The sequence below is a fragment of the Sphaeramia orbicularis genome, chromosome 18 (assembly GCF_902148855.1).
Source record: "Sphaeramia orbicularis chromosome 18, fSphaOr1.1, whole genome shotgun sequence".
Lineage (NCBI taxonomy): Eukaryota > Metazoa > Chordata > Actinopteri > Kurtiformes > Apogonidae > Sphaeramia > Sphaeramia orbicularis.
In genome coordinates, this window is record NC_043974.1 from 41,856,921 (window position 1) to 41,876,929 (window position 20,009).

At 36.2% G+C, this 20,009-nt stretch overlaps 1 protein-coding gene across 1 annotated transcript; it reads left to right on the forward strand.

The window, feature by feature from the left end:
- Positions 1 to 8,675: 8,675 nt before the first annotated feature.
- On the forward strand, positions 8,676 to 13,144 carry mrpl52 (mitochondrial ribosomal protein L52). The gene is made up of 5 exons (XM_030161613.1): positions 8,676 to 8,731; positions 9,054 to 9,123; positions 12,334 to 12,401; positions 12,660 to 12,724; positions 12,810 to 13,144. Exons 1-5 carry the CDS (start codon positions 8,698 to 8,700, stop codon positions 12,945 to 12,947), a joined length of 375 nt encoding a protein of 124 aa, XP_030017473.1. The 5' UTR covers positions 8,676 to 8,697; the 3' UTR covers positions 12,948 to 13,144.
- The last annotated feature ends 6,865 nt before the right edge of the window (positions 13,145 to 20,009 follow it).

Sequence of the window (20,009 nt, forward strand, 5' to 3'; positions counted from 1 at the left end):
ACTTACCTCCCCCTCTTTCCACATAACCGTTAAGCTGACTACAGTGAAAGGCACGACTTCCGGTTCAACGTTTTCAAAATGGCGCTCCTCATTCAGGACTCACTTTAAAATAAAACACAACTTTATAGCTTTCAGTTTGAAATAGTAGAGCAGGTATTTTGGTCCAAGTCAGAAACCAATATGACAATATGGAAATACTGTTACAAGACAAAGTTCTGCTTTCAAAACCTTAGTAATAAGTGTATAACCTAAGTCCAAAATTACTTTTTATTCATACATTTTCTTTTCTGTTTTTATGAATGAAATAACTATATTAAGCAATATTAAACTAAACTAAAACAATTGCATTAAAATTTACCGACAAATGCAGAATATACCATTTATTGAACTGTTTCTGGGGGCTTATTCTATAGGCCATTTAATAGCTAATTTTGTCATTACATTTTATTAGTTGATAATCCGTTATAATAATAATAATAATAATAATAATAATAATAATAATAATAATAATAATAATAATAATAGTTGTTGTTGTGAAATATATAGGCTAACTGTGAAATATATAGGCTAACTGTGCAATATAGCTCTTTCTACTTAGTTTTTATTACTGATCATGGCTTTTATTACTGATAATATTTTTGAAAATAACTGAATCATATGTTGTTGTTTTTTTTAATACTTGGCACACAGGTTTTATATACATATTTATTTTATCTTGTATATAGGCCATTAGCGTCTGTTTATTTATTGTTGCTGCCTCCTGAGACACTTGCACCGGAATTTCATTTTTACCTGGAATGACAAATAAAATCTGCCAGTGTCTATAATAATAATAATAATAATAATAATAATAATAATAATAATAATAATAATCTCCAGAATAAAGAGGAACTATATTTTTTAAGATAAGTACGCTAACTCCCTGAGTACAGTTGCTTCCTGAATAAACTTTAGTTGCTGTTTTCACACACCAAATGTGATAATTCCACTGAGTATCGCATAGTTTCTTTGTTTGGTAGTGGGCTGTACTTGTTGTGTCTTATTGTGCTTTTATTTTCAGGGTACATCCGCTGCTCCCCGCCGTGCCTCGGTGTTAGCTTAGCGGCCTCCCTGTGCTCCTCTATCAGTCAGCGGCGGCTCGTTTCCCCCGGCGGCCGGAACTCCTTTCCTCCAGCCATGGCTGTTTCGTCATTCATACGCAAAACTCTGTGAGTGGCCGTTCACACTGCACCAAAAGCAGCTCTGTTTGCGAAAATTAATGATGGGAAAAGTGAACTGGTGCCACGTACAGAAAAAAAAGTCTATATTAAGAGCGGAACATAAAAGGAAAATAGTATCAGTTGAGTTCCAGAGGTCAAGTTGAAGCTGTTTGGGCTCCAGGTCATACATTCTACATTCTGATGTTTCAGAAGAACTTTTAACAGGTCTGTCACATTTACAGGACTCGGTGTCTATTTCAGTGTCACGTGTTTCTAAAATCAGATACATTATCATGACTCATACACTTTGTTTTCATTTTTTTTTATTTTTTTTTATTTTTTTACCTTATATTATATTATGTTATATTACCTGGCGCCTATATTTCCATTATGTTATACATATTTCTTCCATCTATAGTCTAGAACTGGCTTATTGTATATTTTAATATTTCTTTGTATTTTTACATATTGTCCATATTTTTTGGTGTAATTTGTGTGATATTTGTATACAGTCTTATACAGTGATACGTTTATACAGACCTTTTACACTGTAAGTGTTTGTTGCTAAAAAGAAACAGAGCTGCTAAACAGATTTTCATTGTTCCTGTAACAGTGACAATAAAGTCCAATTCTATTCTATTCTATTCTATTCTATTCTATTCTATTCTATTCTATTCTATTGTGATAGGAGTTCTACAGAAAACCAAAATGCTCATATTCTAATAAGTCTCATTTATTGAAGATGCACAGAAATTAAAGCTGTAAGGATATAATAATAATAATAATAATAATAATAATAATAATAATAATAATAATAATAATGATAATAATGGATTGGATTTATATAGCGCCTTTCTAGACACCCAAAGCGCTTTACATTATTGACCCATTATTCATTCGCTCTCACATTCACACTCTGGTGGTGGCAAACTACATCTGTACCCACAGCTGCCCTGGGACAGACTGACAGATATGGTAATAAATATTATATGCCCAATGTTGACACCCCTCCCCATCTTAAACAAGACAGTTTTGTACACCAGAGAGCCTAAAGATCACTGTGGACATCATAAAGACCAATAATATACAAATGGTTTGATTTAGTTACTGCATTAAAACTATACAGCCTAAGAGTTGAACAGGATATGTAACTTACACATAAAAAATCTAGTCATCCCCTTTGATGCTCAGGACTGTTATTAAAAGTTTTCCTTTCACTGATTACTTTTCCAAGTATGTTCTAAACCATCACCTTTGGTTTTCTGATGCAGGCTTATGGAATGTTCCAAAAATAAACTACAAAAAGTGTTACACATGAAAGGAAATGGAGCAAACGCTCACCATAGATTTAAACAACTTCAGTTAAGTTTATCTATCTAATGGAACAAATCTGTAAATGAGCTTATAACTGACTTAAATCTCACTTTTTATGATATAATTAGCTGATTTTTCCAATGTGTATGATTAAGTGTTATTGGTTTATGTATATTTATACAATAGATTTATAATTAGAAAGGATCTGAAGAGTGAATGTATTGTAATGTGTAGACAGTATATTGAAGTAGATCTGATGGCTCTGAGACAAACATTCTATAGACACAGACAAAGTTGGCCATGGTTATTTCAGATGTTGAAGATGTGTGTTTTCATATAGTCAGAGAACAGCCTGTGTGAATAGTAATGATACAGTAGGTAACAAACAACAGCATCAGCCTGGGGCATATATAACACCTTTTACTGTATGTTTGTCAGTGGATACATGTGAATAACCTGTAAGTGATATGTTAGAGCAGAGGAGGTTTAAAGTTTATACAGTACTGAGAATATAGGATTCATACCTACAACATCATAGAACATCATTTGCAGTATTATTATTATCATTTTTAATGTTATTTTTATTTGACTGTAAGTGTACTTAAGAAGGTAATACCAGGGTGGATCCCATTGTTTCTATGCTTGTAAATGGATACTGTTATGTCTGTTTGGAATGGCAGGATCCCAGGAAGAGTATGTCCTGCATCAGCTAATGGGGATCCTACTAAATAAACAAAGAAACAAACAAACAAATAAATAAAAAGTGCTAGATGCTTAGAAAAAGACATAACAGAACATGGATATTATGCAGCTAACTGTACACAGAAAAATCTATTATATTATATTGACTGTAGGGCCATTTACATTTGGCAAACTAGTCAAATTTAGCTCCTTGGTGAGTGTCATTCATTCATTCATTCATTCAATGTATATTAATACATTTTTCACCTATTCGCCCTTTGTGCACAAACAAACAGTCCAGTCAGTCAGGTAGAAACATTAAAAACCAAGGGGAAAAAAACACCTAGTCTTGATTTAAAAAACAAAACAAAACAAAAAAACAAAAAACAAAAACATTGTACAACTGTTGTAAAAATGGAAGAAAAAATATCCTACAATAGCCTTAATAAATTATAAATGCAGCAGCTGAGGTGTGAAGACAAAGACAAATAAAACTGTTTCAGTTTCAAAACGTACACATCAGTAAAAGCAAATATTATTTCAGGAGTCCTTTTATTTTATCTTGATAGTAATAGTATCTTATTCTACTTTTACAAGTATGAAAAATTAAGTAAAGTGCGTTTATTTGAAACTGCTTTTTTTTTTTTTTTTTTTTTTACGCTTTATATGTGTGGTATTACGTAATTAACAGTCGCTCTCTCCATTGCGGCGGTCCACACACACACACACACACACACACACACACACACACACACACACACACACACACACACACACACCATGCGTCGTTCCGGCAACGGCACTACATTGTTGTACCACCAGCCTGTGGAATGCGCGGAGGGACACGGCGGCGTGAGGCGGCTGGTGAATTTTTTCGGCGTGTCTGAGTTCTCCAAGGACGATACAGAGTAAACATCCCACTACTATTTCAGGAGAGACCAGGCTCCAGCCGGGGCCTCCAGTCCGGCCTGATCCGGGCTGTTTTAGTGTCAGTTAACGGATCCAGCAGGAGGAAAAGGAGCAGGAAGGAGCACAAACACACCCTGATAAAACACCACAGGTCTATTTGGACAGGACATGGAGGCTTTTCTATGTCCCCTGAACTCCTCCTCCTCCTCCCTCCTCCTCCTCCTCCTCCTCCTCCTCCTCCTCCTCCTCCTCCTCCTCCTCCTCCTCCTCCTCCTCCTCCTCCTCCTCCTCCTCCTCCTCCTCCTCCTCCTCCTCCTCCTCCTCCTCCTCCTCTGGCCCCTGTGCTTCACTGGAGTCCCTGCAGCAGCTTCTGCAAACCCTGGTGTTTTAGCTCACAGACTGCGAGTGGGAACATGTCTGAAAAGCTAACACAGAAATTCTTCTAGGTTTAGTGTGGAGCAGCTCCTAACCTCTAAAAACAATGCTTTAGAGCGCAGGTGTCCAACATACGGCCCGCGGGCCAAAACCGGCCAATCCAATCCGGCCCCTGGGGCGACTTTAACCCATAAAGACCCAGTGTGACTTTAAATGTCAGTTCCCAAATGATTTTATCTCCCTATGTAACCTTTTTTTAATGGATTTATCACCATTTATGATAATATTATCTTCCTTATTTTGCGATTTTTCAGTGTAAATCAAGTATTGCCTTATATTTATGTTGCGTTCCAGGCCGTTTTTTGAGCTCGTAAGTCACAACTTCAAACCACGACTCACAACTTTGTAGCGTTCCAGGCAAGTCACACTAAACTACCTGAGTGTAAGGAAGTGTGGTAGCTAGATGTAAACAAACCAGCATGTCGGACCGTACGGTATGTTCATTTACAGTCATTTCTATCACCAAAGGTGTTTGCTCTTTGGTTATTTGAGGGAAACAGAGGCAAGAGAGCTGTTATGCCCTTTATATTATGTTATTTGTATATTTGAATACGTATTTGGTATTAATTAGGGATGCACCGATACCACTTTTTTCCAGACTGAGTACGAGTACTTACATTTGAGTACTTGCCAATACCGAGTACCAATACGAGTACTTAATAATCCCATTCCAGTTGTTAGTTCCTTTTGTAAATGTGCTTTATTGTTGTTGTCATTAGTCTGACTGGAACAAAGTGCTGCTACTGACATTTAATGTGCTGGAATGAGCGTTTGACAGTTAATCCACCAGAGGGCACTGCTCTGAATTAACCATACTGGACAAATACCATGAAGAAGAGGAAAGTTTTATGAGAAGAAGAAGAAGAAAGTCAGTAATAACAAACATGGAGACGACAGAGGTAACACTAATGTGATACTAATGTTGCAGCGTTTTCACTGGTAAAGTTTAAAAGAGCTTCAGCAGGAAGAGAAAAGAGAAATGAGCCATAAGTTTCATTTTCACTTCTGTTGGCGGTGGTCCGCACCGCTCCGTACTCCCGCTGGTATTCTCATTCTGTTTACACAGCACCTGGTAAACGGATGGAATGTACGCAGAGGATGGACAGAACGCTGCATCCGTATCTGTCTGTGTCTGTAACGTTACTGTCAGTCAGCGTTACTTTTATCACCATCATTTATTTTGTTAAATCTCCACACTCCACACACATTATTCCACTGCTGCGTACCTGCTGCACTGAACTGTGAATGTCACACGGCCGTAAGTGGTATCAGTGCATTTGTATCGGATGTCTTTTACGAGTACGAGTACAAGTACACACACTGAGTATCGGAGCCGATGCTGATACTCATATCGGTATCGGTGCATCCCTAGTATTAATGTATTCTTGCACTCATTGGACTGAAAACTAGCTAATGCTAGAGTAGCTGCTGATTATGCAGAACCTTTGCAGATAAATGTCAGAGCAGTACCTTGCTTTAATAAACAATCTGCATAAACATCCATCCATGGGGGCTGCCATTGCTACGTGACGTCAGAGCTCAGAACTGGGAGAACATCGATCTAGTACGAGTTCACAGGTGGGAAGTCACAGGTTTGACTGCCATTCCACTGCGTTTTCACCTGTAGAAGGTCGGAAAAACACAAGTTACGGGTTGCCTGGAATGTAGCATAAATTTACTGATCATGTAGATGTTCATCAAAGCTCAGACTAAAGTTGAGAGTTAATATGTCAGAAACTAAGAAAACTGAAGAAAAAGTGACTTTTCCTGTCAAATCTAACATAAACCCAGTGTGTCCATCCACTGTCACTGATCCAACTCCATGGGTTTTACTGGTGAATGAATGCTGTAGAAGATGACCGTGTTTCCATGGTAACTAGAGCCCCTGAACGTCCAAATGGGTCATATCTGATGACCATGAGAAGATGAAGAAGTGTATTTTACACCAAGGTTATAATAGTTTTGGATTTTTCATTATAGTTTAGTTTTATTTAGTTTTGACTTTTTTTTCTCTAATTCAGTTAGTTTTAATTAGTTTTTAGAGCAGGTTTGATAGTTTTTATTAGTTTTCATTATTTTCTAAGTGCTTAGTTTTAGTTTAGTTTTAGGGTTTTTTATATTTTTTCTCTTCTTCTCCGTCGTATTCAAATAAATCCCAGACAGGACTCTGCTGCTTTCTCCCAACTTTAGTCTCCGTGTTTCCAGGTAGAGTGGGGACCAGAAGACGACTGGAAACCACAAGTGACGAGAAGTGATGGACTGTGAAGTGTTGTATGGTGTCGCTTGCTAAAATTGCTCAAGCAAAATAAATTGCTTTCATATTAATCCGACGATGACAAAGATGACAACAAAGGGAATTTTATCCATAATTTTTATACGTTTTAGTTAGTTTTATAAGCACACAATACAGTTTCAGTTAGTTATTGTTTTTTTCTTTTCATTATAGTTTTTATTTATTTCAGTTAATGAAAGTGTTTTTTCAATTCTAATTTTCGTCAGTTCATTAGTTTTCGTTAACGATAACCTTGTTTTACACCAATTATTGGCATGTATTGACAGGATTAATGGATCAACAGGTATTAAACAGTTACATCAGTAGATGGTGGATGGTTGGGTCTTTATGGGTTAAAATGCAAAAATTACACTGAAGATATTAAGAATCAGTTTAGTTCAGGGTCCACATACAGACCAATATGATCTAAAGTAAAGTACTATTATAATAACCTATAAATTATTACAACTACAAATTTTCTTTTTATTTTAGTCCAAAAAAAGTATGAAAATGTTCACATTTACAAACTCCCTTCACAAAAAATGTGAATAACCTGAAATGTATGAAGAGAAGTAAATGTAATTTTCACAATATTCTGCCTGTTATTAAATGTTTTGTGTATTTTTAGATCCACTGTGATCTGTGAGTTGTAATGCACATGCGTAAAAGATAAGCATTTGAAAATTGCAGTTATTTTTCTTCAGATCACTCATCAAAATACTCTGAAATTCAAAATTTTAACCTTAGTGTGTTATTGGAGGACATAACAAGACTTTATCACTCGTGTGAAATTAACCCATAAAGACCCAAACACCCACTAGTGACCAAAATCATTTACAGATATAAAAAGATAAATAACTGTTGATCCATTTATCCTGTCAACCCATGTAAATACTTGGTGTAAAATACGGTTTGTCATCTTTTCATGGTCATCAGATATGACCCATTTGAACATTCAGAGGCTCCGTAGTTACCATGGAAACACCATCATCTTTTACACAACTGATTCACCAGGAAAACCCATGGAGTTGGATCAACGACAGTGGATGGACACATTCATGTTTGTATTCAATTATTGATATCTTTGCTAAAAAAAAAAAAGGGACACTTTTTCTTCATTTTTGTTCTGTTTCTGATATAATAACCTTTGAATTTACATGGAGTTTTCATGAAAATCTATATGATCAGTGAATTAAACATAGGAAAATACATGATTTACACTGAAAAAGCAAACTACAGAGAATAATATTGCAATAAATTAAGATAAATCAATTAAAAAAGGTTAAATATAAAGAAAGATTGATTTGGTAACTACCATAGAAATAACACTGGGTCTTTAAAACCCATAGAAAACATTACATATCCAATATGTACTATTTAGTTTGTCAAAAAATGAAAAACAAGCCTAAATAAGATATTTGTATTCAACCTTCTCTTAATTATTGCCAAGTTCCATATTCCCTATCCCAAATTTGCTAAACAATGACCAAAAATTATTGTTTTTAAAGCTGTACACTGCTGTCTTATTTAGAAAGCAGTGAGCAAAGTTTAAACCCCAGAGCCATCAAAACAAGGAGTCTGTGTGAGAAGTATAATGGAGCCTGAACTCTAATTATGTTTATGTTTATGTTTACGCATTTGGCAGACGCTTTTTTCCAAAGCGACTTACAGGGGAAAACCGACTTACAGGGAATTAACCTCAAGCTTTTTTTTTTTCTTTGATTTTGATTCTTTGTTGTATCTTTATTGTGATATGAATGTTAGAATTGTATTCCATCCTGAAATATTTGTGTATATATTTCGTCAATAAAAAAAAAGAAAAGAAAAGAAATCCTCGGTGTGTCTTTGTCGCCCCCCTGCTGGTCATTGTCCGGTAGTGCACCAAACATGGCGGCCCCCATCAGGACGTTGTGCTGCTCAGGTGAGACAGAGGTTACACACTAAATCTGTAAGAAGTGTGGCTCATTAAAACCTTAAACACCATTCTGCTCTTGTAAATATCTTCTTTTAATAGTCGCTCACTTTGACTTAACTGTGTCTTTTTAATAACGGGAATAAATACAGTATAATCGACTAGCATGGCTAACAGAGATGCTAATAGTTGGACAGATGCCGTTAAACGCGTTAAATGCTTGGATATATTTTCACTCAGTGGTTTGAGTTTCTGCTTCTTATCTGTTTATATGCGATAGTGTTTGCACAGAAGTGATTTTAAGTGGCTGTTTGTTTGTTTTTTTGTTCAGTATTGAGACACTCCAGAAGACAGTTTAGCACAACATGTACAGTACAAGCCGGAGAAAAATGGAGGAAAGAGTAAGTCCACACTTTTATTTATGTCAAACTGATTTTCCTTTTCAGTCCCCATCCTCACGGAGGGAGTCAGCCCATTTGAAACACGTCCTTCTTTAACCCTCCGGTATCCGGGTGTGCTTTTTAGGCACACTTTGCACATCCTGTTAGAAAACTTCATATTATTTTTCACAATTTAAATAAGGTTAGAGTTCAAAAGTTGTTAATTTGTGCATGATCTTTAAAATTCTGGTCACCAACTAATATTTGCACATTGTAAACAAAAGAAAATTTACAAGACTAGCATCTGTCTCCCAAGTGTGCCTAAAACGCACTATTTCGTCCATTATAACCACTGTTTTTGATCCAAAAGCCATTAAGGCATAAATCCTGCTTTTACTGGTATCTGGGCTTCATTTGAGAGGTGAGGGTCTAAATTAATTGATTAATGTTGTTAATGTTGCTGTTAATCATTGACATATGCCAGGCTGCAAAAATCAAATAATATGTAATCCAATTTTTTTGTAGTATTTTGAAAAAAACAAAACATGTTTTGTGTTTTTTGCATCAAAAAATGGAGTGACATCATGATGAAAAGAGATCGTTTAAAGGGTTAAAAAAAATCTAAAATGAATGATTATTTGATGTGTATGATTAGGGCTGACCTTGATTTACAAAAATAAAATCAAATTAGAGCAGAAAAATAAATCAATATAATATTTAATAGTTTGATTTATAGGTGTGCATTTTACGCACACTTGGTGACAGATGCTAGTATTTTTGAACATTTGACCTAGAGCCAAAAATAATAATGCAAATTAACCAGTGTTGCTATTAATCATTGACATATGCCAGGATGAAAAAAATCAAATAATATGTGATCCACTTTTTATGTAGTGTATTGAAAAAAAATATTTTTTTTTTGTGTTTTTTGCATCCCAAAAAAAAAAGGTTTGTTTACATTACAAACACAGCATTTAAAGAGTTAAAACATGTGACAATTATTGAGTATTTGGTATTTTTATTTACGGCTGAAGTTGATGAAATAGAAAAAAGTGTAAAAGAATTAAAAACAAACTGTATGAAAATTTTTTTGACATTATTCCACAATTGTGCCAAAATGGCACACTTGGTGCTTAGTAAGGGCCTTGCTGGACGGGATACCGGAGGGTTAAATACTGTATTGTACTAGCTGTCCTTTGTAGATAGTGTGAGTTATAGATGTCTTTGTGTTTCTTTTCATACCTGTCTTTTACTCCTCTTGCATTATCTTTTCTAAATTGCTCTTGTCTTCTTTGTGTTGAGTTTAGTTTAGTTTATTCCGAATATGCAACATAACAAAGTAATCCTACTTAGGCCTTATAGATGGAGCAGATTATAAGAAAACAAAACAAACAAAAAACATATACATAAAAACAAAGTATGACTTCATTTGCACATTCGAAAAGGAGTGGGAGGAAGTATAATTTATTTAATCCCATCCCTTCTCCACACAACAGTCTATTGTTTATCTTCCTATCAGCATAATATATGAAAAATCAAGTCCCTTGGATCACTTAACCGCACTTATCATCTTCACACACACACACACACACACACACACACACAAACATACATACACACCTATATTGCCATACCAGAAAAGGGTCAAAACACAGTAATGTCCCATCAGAGAGCGAACTTTAATTGATTTCCATTCCAACATTTATTTCAATAAAAAGTAGCTCCTTGTTTCGGATAATCCCTTATGGTCCGACTAAAGCAAAAATGAATTTAAAAGTAAATATGTGGGTCATTTAGCAACACTGTTCTTTCAAATTGTCTCTAAAATTTCCCATCAGAGAAATTTTGAATACCGTGTTTTGACCCAAAAATTAAAAAAAAAAAATAAATGCATACATACATCCTTGAAGGCAACATAAAATGAATACACAATAAAGTGAACAATAAGACAAAATTAACAACATCTGCAATCAAACAAAACATAAACAAATCAACATACAGAAAACCAAACCAAACAAAAAACAAACAGTACTCTTGTGTTCATACTCAAACCCCTTCTTTAATTTTATACCGTGTATAAAGAATCTCTTTAAACCTCTTTTTAAATTGGCTTATGTTTGAACATGTGATACACACTACCAGTCAAAAGTTTGGACACACCTGTTTTTTCTTTATTTTCATGACTATTTCCATTGTAGATTCTCACTGATGGCATCAAAACTATGAATGAATACAAATGGAATTATTTAGTTAAAAAAAGTGTGACATAACTCAAAACATGTTTTATATTTTAGATTCTTCAAAATAACCACCCTTTGCTTTTATTACTGCTATGCACACTCTTGGCATTCTCTTGATGAGCTAAATGAGGAAGTTACCTGAAATGTCTTGAAGGAGTGGTTGGCCATCTGCGGTCCATCTCATGTCATAAAAATGAGAAGGTGTGTCCAAACTTTTGACTGGTAGTGTATATGTGGAACTGTTTTTATTCTGGAACTATTAGTTTGTGCCATTTTGACTGGGACTCCCTGGAAGAACAGATTTTGGATCACAATGGGACCTTCTGGATAAATTATTAAAGTCTAGATGTTTGAATATAGAACAAGCAATCAACTTTCAAATGGGATTATACAAATACATTTAAGCAATGCTAGTAGTGGTACGCAGATCAGTAACACAAATACTGTAAAACTGACCAATACTCATACAACTACATTTGTATTTTTTCTATTTTACTCACTTTCAGACTCACAGGTTTTGCAACACCCCCATTAAGGAAAGCTTAAAACTTTTAATGATGTGTCGTCTTTGATTTTTGTCCCTCATCTGTATGATACCAATATGTTACTTCCTGTTGTGTAATAATATCCATATGAAGCTTCAGTGGTTTTTGTTTGCTCTAACATCACTTTTCAACAAAGTGACTCCTGAAGAAATAGTGTGCATTAATGTTAAAGAGCTTAATTTCCTTTGATTGTCGCACAAAGTCTGTAAGCTTTGAACACATTAATTGTTTTTCCATCTTTGGGTTCACTGTGGACCAAACATGTAGGAATGTCCTTTAGAGAAATTGGAAATATTGAAAGACTTGACTGTTTGTTTGTTTTTTACTTTAAAGCCACTACATGATTTTTGAAAGCATTTTCACTTAGTTGCAGCATAAATTGTAAGGAAAAATGAATAAACTCATATTCATGAAGACTAAATTGTGTTCTAATTGTGTGCTTGCAGACATGGCCTTTCCCGTAGTGGATCAGAATATGGACCTCTGACAGATCTACCAGACTGGTCTTTTGCAGGTTTTTATAATATTTACTTGAGAATCAAATCACTGTTTTTGAGTGTCACAGGCTCTAGAGGTAACTGTTGTGTAACTCCAGTGGAAGTACAGGTAGTTGTGTAAAGTAGAAAGTGACTGGGGTAAAGTTGGAAGTAGTGATTTAGCATCTTTACTGCATTAAAAGTGAAAAAGTACACATCATTGATATATAATTTGATAAATAAATGTGTATATCTAATTGTGCCTTTTAGTAGTCCAACTTTATTTTTCTGCACAGATGGAAGACCAGCTCCTCCACTAAAAGGTCAACTGAGAAGAAAGCGAGAGCAGGAAGCTTTAGCTGTAAGACTCCCACATTTTTGTTTATTCTTTTTTTTTTTAACTGTCTTCATTTATATGACATGCTGTCATTGATTCTTTTCCACAGAGACGCATTGTGATGCTCAGCTCAGAGGTGGACAGAGGAATCGAGACCTGGAAAGAAAAACAGGAAGAGGCCAGAAGAAAGGAGGAGCATAAAAAGTCTCTTTTACTGAAGCCAAAAGGAAAGCTGTTAATGAAGTAACCAACCCAGAGTTAATGGATCAGTGGAATCATGTGATGATAGTCCGTCTGGTGGATGGATTTAACAGGACATACGGACTTACTCCTGCAAATCAGTTTGTGTTTTTCACTGTTAATTAATTCCTGCAATAAATATTTCTGTTTATACTTAACATATGAAGGTTATGTGATTCATGTGTTGATTTAGAAATATAGAAACAAGGAAAAATCTGTGGACATACTGTTGAGTTAATGTCTTGGAGCTTCCACCAGGAAGCAGCATTTCTTCATCTGAAGTTGGTTTTAGGCTCAAACGCCATTTTGTCTGTTTTCGGCCTCAGAGAGGAGCTGTGCTGAAGAGGCAGAGGAAAGGAGGAGCTACATAACATAAAGTAGCTCTGATTCAGGACCTTATTAATGTGTGTGTTTGAGAAAGTCAGTGAGGGGTTCACGTCTTGGCTTGTTAGAGTAAAATCATGTTATTACTTCAACCTCATACTGAATGTTTCAGTCAAGGCCTGTTTAAGTGAAAGTGAAGCAAAGTAAACAGGATTTAACGCAGCAAATATAACTGTTATAACTTTTCACCTTAGTGCTGTAATGTTTGCAGACATGGGTGTACATGCTGTATGTTTCCGACCTGTAGGAATGACATTTTTAGTTTGTGTGAGGCAAAAGTTGAAATTTTCCACAAGCTATGAGTTTCTGGAAAGATCTGACATAACAGAAAGCAATATATTCTGGCATCAACAGAGATTAGAATAAGTGTTAATGAAGCTGCAGAAACACTTGTCTTTTTGGGTCATTTAAAACAGATTTTTATAGGTGTGATCTGAGATCAGTCAGATGAATATTGACAGCAGAGGGAAGTTACTGAACTTTCTAAAATGTTCAGTAAATGCTTTACCTCAGCCCTTTCCAACAGGAGCTGAAACAGTGAAGCTTTGTGGGAATCCACAGGTTCCAGATGTCATAGTTTTTCTGCCATTGTGTATTCATGCATGCTGTACCACATTTGTCCAGCAGTCACCACCAAAGCGTTCTGGGTATAGCAATGTGATTGTAAGGCAATTGTATTCCAGAATTACTAATATCTCCAAAATATTGGTCCTATCAACTTACTGTTTTCGCTACTCTGTTCCTTGATCAGAAATACATACAGATACCAAACTGCGGCAGCCCACTCTGTACGGATTTTGTGTGAATCCCCAGATACATACACACACTTACACAGTGAGCATTGGCTTTCATAATATAGATAATAATTTAAAACAGTACATTTTTTACTGCTTCATCATAATATACCTGTTGTGTTAAACCATAAAGACCCAAACAGCCATTGGTGACTGAAAGCATCTACTGATGTAAAATGTTTAAAAATTGTTGATCTACTAATCCTATCAATCCATGTAAATAATTGGTGTAAAATACAGTTTGTCATCTTTTTATGGTCATCAGATATGACCCATTTGGATGTTCACAGGCTCCGTAGTTACTATGGAAACACCATCATCTTCTACAACATTGATTCACCAGTAAAACCCAAGGAGTTGAATCAATGGCAGTGGATGGGGACACTTGTTTTATGTTCAGTTAATGATATATTTTACTGAAAAAGTCACATTTTCTTAATTTTCCTCTGTTTTTGATATAATAACCATCAACTTTAATCTGAGCATTTATGAACATCTGCACTATCAGAACATTAAACATTGGAAAATACCTGATTTTCACTGGAGAAATGTAAAACAGAGGATTATTTAGTAATAAATGATGATAAATCACTTAGGAAATGTTAAATATAGAGAAAAAAATTATTTAGGATCTGCCACAAAAGTAGCACTGGGTCTTTATGGGTTAAAGTGACATATTACTCACAATTAGCATATCATCACACTAATAGTACATGGAGATAGGTCTGTACGAACACGAACACCCCTCATCTCACTGTCCGCTACAGTGGCCACTTAAATGTAACAGGTCATGGCTAGAGCTACTGTTAGTTTGTGCAGTTTGGGTTTTTGGTTTAGGAGATATTAACTCTGTGCCACTGGGAGTCACTGTAGAGCCAGGATCTACTTCTGTTGATGAATATGGTTAATTCTAAGTTGTAAAAAACATGTTCCATATGTTCCCCAGACCAACATGCACGATAGGAATGTAGTTCCATATGGAGGGATGAAGGCCTACAAAGCATAACTGTAGGCAGTGAGGTTTCAATAGTATTACCAAGGCTTTAGATAGATAGATAGATAGATAGATAGATTCTTTCTTTCTTTCTTTCTTTCTTTCTTGCTTTCTTTCTTGCTTTCTTTCTTGTTTTCTTTCTTGCTTGCTTGTTTCCAAACTGGGTAATTGTTGTGCAGCATGACAAACAGTAAAAATAGAATAATATAATAATAGAAATAGAACAGCAAAAGCAAACACATTTTACTTAATAAATTACAAATATAAAACTGGAGAACTGGTAGAAAAACTGGACAATCAAGCAGTAAAGTGCAACAATAAACTGTAATATTGTGCAAAATTTAAAAAAAAAATGCACCGGGGAATATACTTACTATTTAAACACAGATATGCTCCTGTTTCACATTATCGTCTGATTATGCACTAAAGGAAACAATAATGCATATTGTATTTAATTTCATGCTCTGGACTTCTGAAAATCAAAATACTGTGGAACTGGGGTTTACTTTTTGTCACATGCATTTGTGTTGTAAAGGAGCGTTTTGCTGAGCAGCTGTGCTTTTGTTAAGTCAGCACTAATTCAGTGTGACTTTGCCTTATAAACAGACTATTTACAAAATGAGGTAACCTTCTCTTACCCCCACCCCCACCCCTCTACTCTCACTCAGCCTTGCCTTCTCGGCTCTGCTTCCTCACGTTTTGCCCCCCCCTCCGTCTGCCCGGGTCTTGTTGCAGACTTCAGCAAAGCCCCACTGTAATTAGGGCTGCTAGCCGCTGAGTTGCAGATTCTTTTCTGTGGAGATGGTATTTTTTTTTCTCTCCCCACCTCTTTGTTTTAACATTTTCATGCAGTTGACCAAAGCAGCTGACTTTCGAAGTGGAGGGGACACTGAACAGGCCACAAAGGGGTGTTAAAGCAGTTTATACAAAAAAGTGTTGCAAGAAATGTCAAAGTGGTTAACGAGGCGGTAAAGTTGGGTCCTCACACCCAGACCATCAAAGACCTCCAACTGCACCCAAAGTGAGAAAAACTCCTGATTCTTTCTTGACTCACCATCTTTTCACATCCTGCTTTTCCTGTGAATGTGTTTTTGACTCCGCCCATGCTCCCCCTACTCCCCTCTGCCTCGTGTTGTTTTGGTTTGGGGGAAATGAGAACCAGATGTTGCTTATTGTGCAGAAGTCAGCGATGGTGGATAGTTTCTTGGAGGGGGGGGGGGGGGTAGGGGGGGTAGGGGGGGTAGGGAGTTAGGTGAGGTCAGTTTGTAAGCAGGCGGAAACTCAAGGATGAGTGGAAGGATGAAGAGCAGGATGAGACAGATGTGGCTGCGTTTGAGGATTAGCTGACAGGCCTGTGTAGTTTGAGCCGCAGACCAGACACAGGGAGGGTTCGGCTAGCAGATGGGACTGGTCTGGTCTGGGTGGGGTAGGGGGGTGGGGGGGTTGAGTGGGTGGGGGCAGAGGATGGGCAGCACCCTGGTTCAGAGCTGAGGGGATTGTGGAGGGTCTGATTCAGCAACTCATTTCCAAAGACCGCTTCCTGACCTGTGTGCACTCCTATGGGTAGTATGTTTGAGAAAGTTAGACATTTTCAGTCAAAGTCAGCTTTATTGTCAGTTTTTCCATATATGCATCACATATAGAAAACTGAAATGACAAAACTCTAATGCCCCATGGTGCAAAATGAACATAGTAGAAAAAAATACAAAAAAAGAATAGAATATAACAATAAACGTCAGGGGGTTGACAATAAATAGACAATAAAAGTGCAACAGTGAAGTAAAACAGATGCGGTAGTGGTAATAGAAATTACTGACTTTAAAGTGACATATGCAATGTGTGTGTGTGTGTGTGTGTGTGTGTGGAGGGGGGGGGGGGGGGGGGGTTTGAACTGTGCTTGAACATCCGCCCTGCAGGATTTATTTTCTCTGTTTGATGACAGTAATTAGACAGTAACAAGTCTGTTGAACAGCTTTATTCATCAGGCTGTCAGGATGCTGAACTCTGTCCACTCCCCCCACACCCCCACACCCCCCCTCACCCCTGCCCCCTGACTGTAACCCACTCCACATTTACAAAAAAAAACTCCACTTCAACTGTTTTCCTACATGAGCTGCTGACTGTCTTCTACATTTTATATAAACATTGCACATTGCACATTTTATTGCTGATGATTTTAATGTCTATTTTAATTTTAATGTTTTTATATTTTAACTTTCTCTCATCTTAAATGTCTTTTTATGCCTCTCCTGTGATGCTTTTATGTTTTACATAAAGCACTTTGAATTGTCCTGTACATGAAATGTGCTATACAAATAAACTTGCCTTGCCTTTTGTCTATCTATCTATCTATCTATCTATCTATCTATCTATCTATCTATCTATCTATCTATCTATCTATCTATCTATCTATCTATCTATCTATCTATCTATCTATCTATCTATCTATCTATCTATCTATCTATCTATCTATCTATCTATCTATCTATCTATCTATCTTTTCTTTTCTTTGCCAGTGGGTGACTATAATGCATGAAAAGTCGGTTAGAATGAGTCAAAAGAATATAGGACAATAAAGAAACGGCAGAAAGAAAAAGCACAGTTCAGCTTACAGTAGAAAAGTAAATGGTGCCATAATGTAGGTCACCCAAACAAAGTCTCAGGTTGAATTGCAAGCAGCTGTCCTGGCCACTTCCTGGCTGGCATGGGGAAGGAGTGCTGAGCCTGATGGTTGTTCCTGCACCGCCCCAGCCACACTGTATGAGTTCAGCATTAAAATGGCTGACAGCGAAAGACAGACGAGGGAGGAATGGAGACCAACATGGCTGCCAAAAGGTCTCATTGCTGTCCATCTCAGAGCAGATGCTTGGCAGATTAATCAGGTACCACCTCCAGGTAGACATCAACATTACTGCACAAAAGGGCCAAAATGAAGTGAAAAAATGTCTGTAGGGTTTTATTTCTTTTCTCTCATCCTTCTCTGATCACTTACATCATTGGTTCCCAACCTTTTTTTTTTTTTTCCTGGCATAGCTTTAAAGCACACTGACCTGCTAAGTCCTGCTCAAATGGACCCTAACACCAATAATTATATCAAACTGTGTATTTTTGGAATGCTTTTCATACAAATCAACCATCATTAGCCAAGTTATTTCAGCAGTAAAGTCACATATTTAGTTAAGTATTTTATTAATGTCTAAGAAAGTGTAATGACAAGAGCTGAAAGATAATATAACATTCAACTGTGACAAAATCAGTGAGCAATAAAGCGACTTTTTCTGCTCATTTGGACCGATTGCATTCTTAAGACGAAAGTAACAACTCCACAGCCGCCATTTTGAACTGACAGAAGTTGCCAAATAGCGTCGTCTCTATACCTCTGGACTCATTTTCGATAGCTTGCACTTTGAGCTATCTACTAATTTAGCCATTTTAAGTATTAATTGGTTACTTTTAGCTTCCTAAATGGCAGTTTTCATGACATTTAGGTACATATTTGACTATTTATGATAGCAGTCAAAGCAAAGGAAGCGGAATCAGATAAATTATTAATTTGTAAAAAGGGGGTGGGTGACAATAACTTATACTTCGTCCCACTTCTTTTTGAGTGCTGAAAATTTTGTTTTGTTTGTCCACGTCATGTTGTTCTTTGTTATCTGATGACTTTATGTGCTCAAAATAAAACTAAACTAAATAACTAAGACTAACTTTTTAGCATTTATTGGTTACTTCTAGCTTGTTATGTGAAATGCACATTATATTTACATAACTATTTTATAATTTATGTTATCTCTCACTTTGAACCATCCATGACTTTAACATTTTTTCATATTTATGAGTAACTCTTAGATTATATTAGATATATTTATTATACATTCCATTTAGGTAACGATCCATCAATTTTCTGAACTGCTTAACCTGGTGAGGATTGGTCCAATATATACTGACAAATAAAAATTCTTAATGGTTGTCTTCAGCCAAGATACTAAGCTTTGTAAAAGAAAACGTTTCTAAAGGGGCTTAGGGCCCAGGTGGCAAACTCACTGTAGTTCAGGGGCCACATACAGCACAATTTGACTTAAAGTGGGCCAGTAAAAGAATAGCATAATATGACAACTCCAGATTGTTCACTGTTTCATTTGAAAAAAAAAAAAAAAATCTCAAAAATTATGAAGATGGTTACATTTACAAACTATCTTTTCACAAAAAATGTGAATAACCATGAACAACCTGATTTTTTTTTTTTTTTTTTAAGTGCCATTTTAACAATATTTTACCTCATCTTATCACTCACACAGATCACAGTGGATCTACAAAGCCACAACATTGTTAAAAATTTTAGAGTTTTGAACTAAAACACCCTTGACTGAACATCTTTTGTGTAAAAAATCATCTCACGGGGCAGATTGGAACCTTAGGCGGGCCGGTTTTAGCCCATTTAGTATGTTTGACACAACAGGCTTAGGGTGTTTTGTTTTTCTTCTGTCACATTCGATAAACTGGACTAAAGGCATACACTTCTTGTAGACATCAACTGAAAATATCTACACAAAATGTGCAACTCAAAAAGCTTTTGTCACTAAATGAATGTTCCTTTAGTATTTTTGTACTTGTTAAGAAAAACTGTAACTCATAGCCTGATGTTGGGGGGGGGGGTTTATAAACTTATTATGAAGGTCAAATACCAAGGAAAACTCTGTCTAGTCTCGTAACAATGTGACCACACAGAGAGGAACTTCAACTGCATGTCCACAGTGAAAGTTCAGCAGTGGAGCGTTTTCTAGGAAGATGGATTCCTCAAAACAGTTAGTGTACATGAGAGACATTTACCGAGACAAATGGAAACACCAGCTGACCTAGAAAAAAAAAAAGAGTTCAGCCAATGGAGGAGGAGAGT

What these genes read in the sequence shown, in the direction of transcription:
- mrpl52 (XM_030161613.1), top strand. Translation starts at nt 8,698, where the DNA reads ATGGCGGCCCCCATCAGGACGTTGTGCTGCTCAG. An exon ending in CAGGACGTTGTGCTGCTCAG is followed by an intron (nt 8,732 to 9,053) that starts GTGAGACAGAGG and finishes TTTTTTGTTCAG; the next exon opens with TATTGAGACACTCCAGAAGA. An exon ending in GGAGAAAAATGGAGGAAAGA is followed by an intron (nt 9,124 to 12,333) that starts GTAAGTCCACAC and finishes GTGTGCTTGCAG; the next exon opens with ACATGGCCTTTCCCGTAGTG.